We start from the raw sequence: 5,528 nt of genomic DNA, 5'->3' as shown, positions 1-5,528 counted from the left end.
AGAGAACAGCTGGAGGACAAACGCTGCCACGAGTTCTTGTGGTCGAGGTTTTAGAAATAAAATGACTTTATGCAGAATAAAGGAACGTTTGAACAAGTGACCTCCATCTTTCTGCTTCGTCTTATTAACGTGGCGTCCCCTCAGATACATCCTGCGACCGCTCATGGGGGTCTCGACCCACAGGTTGGAAACCACTGCTTTATAACTTTAAAAAGTCATTTATTATTTATGGATATTTATATTCTTTCTTCATGTTTTGCTCCTCTTTTGTTTCTTGTTTTTTACATTAATGCTAATATTTACTTTCTATTTTCATTTCATTGTTTTTATTTTTAATTATTTTTCACTGTGAGCAAAGTTAAGAATAAAACAATGTTTTTATTATGTGGAACTTAATGTGAAAAAGAATTAAAGATAAAAATAGAAATAATAATAATAAATATAGATATATATATATATACAACATACACCACCTCATACACAGACTGTCTGTCATGTTATTTTGCATCAAAACAAACAATAACACAAACAAGAACACAAACACAGGTGCAGTGAATATAAATGTGTATGAAGATTCATCTTTACAATCAATATTTGTTTTTGAGCAGCAACAACAACAAACATGGTTTAAAAAATATAAACAGTTCAAACATTTAAGACGTTCTCGCAGAAAGAAAGAAAGAAAGAAAGAAAGAAAGAAAGAAAGAAAGAAAGAAAGAAAAAGAGTTTCCAGTCTTTACTGGCAGTCAGGAGGAGGAGGAGGAGGAGATTTAGATGAAGAGGATAATTATCTTGTCATTCGCTGCCTCCTGCTGGTGGAAATACACTCCTACACACACACAAACTTCAAAATAAAAGCGTGATTTGAACTTTGGTGTGAGAGTTTAAAAACTGCTAAAAAATAATAAGCTAAAATGAGTGTTTTTCTCTGAGTCTGGTGGAGAGTGATAGTGATATTATGACTAAATCTCTGCAGGGATACTTTCCATAATGCTGTCTGAAAATTAATGTTTACAATCAATAATGTTTACTTCTGATCAGCTCGCAACAACAAATATGGTTTAAAAAATATAAACAAACATAAAAAGTGTTCCCAAAGAGAAAGAAAGAGTTTCCAGTCTTCAGTGACTGTCAGGAAGAGAAGGAGGAGGAGGAGAAGAAGAAATGGATGAAGGAGATTATGTGTTGTCATTCGCTGCCACCTGCTGGTGGAAATACACTCCTACACACACAGAACTTCGAAATAAGAGCTAATTTGAACTTTGGTGTCACAGTTTAAAAACTGTAAAATAAGACTCTAAAACAAGTTCTAAGACGACTCTGGAAAGTTCATCCAGTTCCAGGTCACTGGGAGGGATTGTCCAGTGTCACCAGTATCACCAGTATCACCAGTATCACCAGTATCACTGCTCCTCTGTGCTGGAGCCGTTCTGTCCGACGATGATGCTGCTGTACATCTTCTGCTGCTCTTCTTTATACGAATCCTTCACTTTTCCTCTTTTTAGTCCTCCGTCCCTGAAACACAGACAACAACGAGGAGGAGCAGTAAAGTATCACTCTTGTTGTTATTATTATTATTATTATTATTATTATTATTATTATATATATATTCAGGCAAACAACCGTTGTAAACTTTAATCACCAAGAAATAATCTGTAAAACACAAACTAGATGGCAGATACATGTGAGGAAATATAAGTGAACTGAGAGTTATGAAAAATATTTCTCTCTGAAATTAAGTGGAAGTAATAAATACTCCAGTAAAGTACCTCAGAACTACAGATACTCTATAATTACAGTACTTGCTGACAATGAGTGAAATAATCTGAGTATTTGGTGGATGATCCTCACCATGCCAGGTCCAGCAGTCCTCCCTGTTGAGCGATGGCAGATTTCACTCTGTTCGCAAACTGAGCCGCATCCTCACCGTCCTGCTCACAACACAGAGTACAGATTACTCAGAGTACTCAAAGTACTCAGAGTACTCAGAGTATTCAGAGTATACAGAGGACAGAGTACTCAGAGTACACAGAATACTGTTCTAACCGTCCAAACAAAGTGCAGAAGAAGAAAAAGAGGCACTAAAACGTATGAAATCAAGTTAGTAATAATAATAGACAGTACAGACCTATGCCCTGTATCTACAGCACTGACTTCTGTCCTGTATCCATCCTGACTTCTGTAACTTAGGTATTATTGTCAAATGGAGTCAGGGAAATCTTTACTGTCTTTGAAAGACAATTAGTGTAAGAATATTGGAGCCAAAATATTACATTATTTTACTTATTTTAGATTTGTTTCCAGTGAGGTATTGTTGAGTTTATATAGTGACTTTGCTGCTCTAGAAACAATATTAAGTTATATTTAATATATAAATTAATTGTCTAAGAGACAGAGGCCGGCTGTATAAAACTATAATCTGTGTGTTTTTCTTATAAGTGTTGTAATGATAATAGTCTATAATTATGTTAAAATGCAGACGTAACGAGACGAAAAAAATGAGAGAGGGAGACTCGACCCTGTTTGAAGTTTCAGTTAGCTTTACACACTGCCTCCTCTGAGTGATATAAATATACATATCTAAAATGTGGTTTACTCTGCAGAGAAGCTCTCTATGGTCCAACTTTAGTCTCACTTCTTTGGTCACAGTAGTGTTAAACCACAACATGTTTTTTTATTTGACTTCCAGTCAGCTGATAATATTCTGTCTGCTTTAATTAATTATAAATTTACTGTGAAATAGATAAAGAAAAACACATACATATTGAGAGAAAAGGGCCCTTTAATATTTCAGTTATATCTAATAATTTAAATCAGATCAGCTTCAAACTGTGTGTAATGAAAGTTTCTGTTCCTGCTGAGAGGAGGAGCTGTTTGAGTTGTACCTGTATGGTCATTGGAGGGAGGTACCACACATTGACCACGATGGCCCAGCTGGTCATCATCCGGAGCAGATAACTGACCATGTTGTATTTACTGCTGTTCCAGAAAGCATCACCGAACTGAGGGTCGTACTGAGACACAGAGAGAGAGCGAGTTAATCCTTTTATGGTCACTTCCTGTAGTGTACTAGCAGTGCCTGAAACGGGTCAGTACTTCTGATTTTTGTCCTTGAGTTCCTTTACTACTGTCACCTCTGGTGAGTATGCCTAAAAATAACTTTATCTTGTTGTCCCCAAACCTCGTTTACAAGTTCAGTTTTTGGACCTCTGTATTTCTAAAACCCTGCGTACAGCAGTGCTGAAGGGCTCTCCTAAACAACTGTGTAACTAATGCAGATTAACGCTTGTTAAAATGAATTAGAAACAGCAAAATCATATATTGTTGTTTACTACTTACTGAGCAGAAGGAAGGGTGGGAGGGATGGTGTAGTATATTCTGTTCAGTTATGTTGATATAATCTGTTGTATTATTAGTTTGTAATACAACAGATTATAATCTCTTGTAATCCTTCCTCGATTAAACATGCCTTACTAATAAAAACAGCAAAGAATTAAAGTTGTTCTGAATTAGGGTACTGGTCCCTTTTTTGGTCAAACTCAGGCAGTGGTTAATAAAATCTTGTGATTTTTCATTTAATTTTCCTTTATTTAATCAGATAAAAGTGTTGTTGAGATTAAACTGAGACCTGAACAAGACGCCACAGTCTGCTTTAAAGACTCTCCATTTCAGGTGGTCTCAGGCTGGTTGTTTAATCCTTTACAGCTCCTCTAAAGGTTTAACTGGTTTCCACTGGTTTTACCTTGATTGTGACCGGGTATATGGTCCCTCCAATTTCAAAGCTTCCCTTCTTGAACATCATGACTGAGGTGTTGTTGATGCAGGTTCCTGTTAGAAACAGACACACAGGCAGAAGTTATCCAACCATAAAACCAACATCATCATCCTCACATCACGAGCTACAGCAGCAGACTCTGACCTTCAGGAAATATCAGGATGGGAAGTTTGGTCTTGGCTGCGATGTGAGCTTTCAGCCTGCAGACAGAGGAACAGACTGTCAGTAGATTGTTTCAGTTCAAGCACAACTGAACTCTGGATCCTCCACTGAAACCTGCACTGAGTCTCATTCACCAGGTTTCTATCCTGCTTGAAATGTGTTTTATGATCTGTGAGGTAAAAATACAGGTTTTTTCCAATGGAGTCTGGTGGGTCGTAGCGCCCATTGTTTTGGTTTGAGACGCTGGTGCTCTAGTGCGACATCCAGTGGCAGTGATTGTATAAAAGTGTATATATAACCTTTAACTTTTTAATGTGAAGACTGAGAGTGAATTAAATACTGTTCGTGCACAGGCAGTTGTTTCTAAATGTCTCTGCTACCCTGAACTTTAATACAAACTAACCAACACCCACTGATCACACTGAGAAAAAATCACGTTCTTGTCTCTTTGGGTCAACATTTGGACAATTTTGAGAGACGATTTCCAGGTAACAATTGACTTTGTGCAAAATAAAGCTATTTATCCTCTTTTTAACTCTCTGAAGCATCATGTTAACTTCAACTTTCGATGTACACCTTAACAATTATACCTCATATAAAATGATATCTGTCAATATTTTAAAGATCCACAAACTCTCCCTGTACAGAAGTAAGAAAACAACCAGGTCACTGGATTAAAGCAGAAGTCCTGTAAGTTCCTCTAAATTCCTCAAACCTCATTTTTTAATGTGCTGATCAACTCTGACTCGGCTTATTTGTGTCTGACTGTCCAAAAACCAGCAAAAAACACCCAACACACTCATATGTTACATTTACAGTAGGAGAGTTAGTTATATTTACTGTATAACTATGTAAAACTTCAGGTAATATCTTTATTTATTTATTTCATGTTCAAACAGAGTCCGGGTGCTGCTGTTGTGCATGGCAGCTCTCTGGAAAGGTTCTGCTACACTAAATGGAACAGAGCCTTCGTTACTGTGTTTACCCTACTGTTTCATGTCAAAAAGGCCGCTGTAAGAAAGGTCTACTTCCTGTCTCACCTGTTGGTCACAGCGTGTCGGTCCTTCATCTCTGACCTCTCGAACCAAACGTGAGGACACGACCTCACCATCGACCTCTGCATGACCCCCATCAGCCCGCCGTGGACCTGACCCACCTGTGGACGACAGCAAGCGCTGAGTGGTGACATCACATCAAAACACGTGGCGAGAGAGACGCACCTGTTGACGACACTCACCATGGCGTAGCAACCGTCGTTGGCCAGAATCACCACGTCGATGGGAGTGGTGTGGTTGGCAACGCAGATTCCTCCTTTCTGAGGTTTGTTTTCTCTGTGGGGACGAGAGGACGAGGTGTTAGCGGCTCCTGATCATAAACAGTAACCTACCTGTTGTGGTAGTGGATAACATACCTGTTGTGGTAGTGGATGGTGGCTGACAGCCCTCTGGCACAGATCCTGTAGCAGGTCAGATGGACCAGTTCACTCAGCCAGTTCTTCACACTGACCAACAAAAAATATACAAACTTCATCTGAGAACATTAAAACCACAACTTTACACCAGGAAACTGTTGCTGTGTTGCTGTGTCTCGT

General features: G+C 38.5%; 1 protein-coding gene across 1 annotated transcript in view; it reads right to left on the bottom strand.

Moving 5' to 3' along the window:
• Positions 1-477: 477 nt before the first annotated feature.
• The window catches only part of gpat3 (glycerol-3-phosphate acyltransferase 3), a 10,857-nt gene continuing 5,806 nt past the window's right edge, over positions 478-5,528 (bottom strand). The window contains exons 6-13 of the mRNA XM_035667766.1: positions 5,349-5,438; positions 5,175-5,268; positions 4,978-5,093; positions 3,920-3,975; positions 3,743-3,828; positions 2,886-3,014; positions 1,852-1,931; positions 478-1,515 (exon numbers count right to left, since the gene is read on the bottom strand). Coding sequence (XP_035523659.1) covers positions 1,404-1,515; positions 1,852-1,931; positions 2,886-3,014; positions 3,743-3,828; positions 3,920-3,975; positions 4,978-5,093; positions 5,175-5,268; positions 5,349-5,438 — 763 coding nt within the window. The 3' untranslated portion in view covers positions 478-1,403. The remainder of the gene's footprint in view (positions 1,516-1,851; positions 1,932-2,885; positions 3,015-3,742; positions 3,829-3,919; positions 3,976-4,977; positions 5,094-5,174; positions 5,269-5,348; positions 5,439-5,528) is intronic.

Source organism: Morone saxatilis, unplaced genomic scaffold (assembly GCF_004916995.1).
Source record: "Morone saxatilis isolate NCDOM2014 unplaced genomic scaffold, NCSU_SB_2.0 Contig21, whole genome shotgun sequence".
Classification (NCBI taxonomy): domain Eukaryota; kingdom Metazoa; phylum Chordata; class Actinopteri; family Moronidae; genus Morone; species Morone saxatilis.
This window is presented reverse-complemented; position numbering and strand designations above follow the sequence as displayed.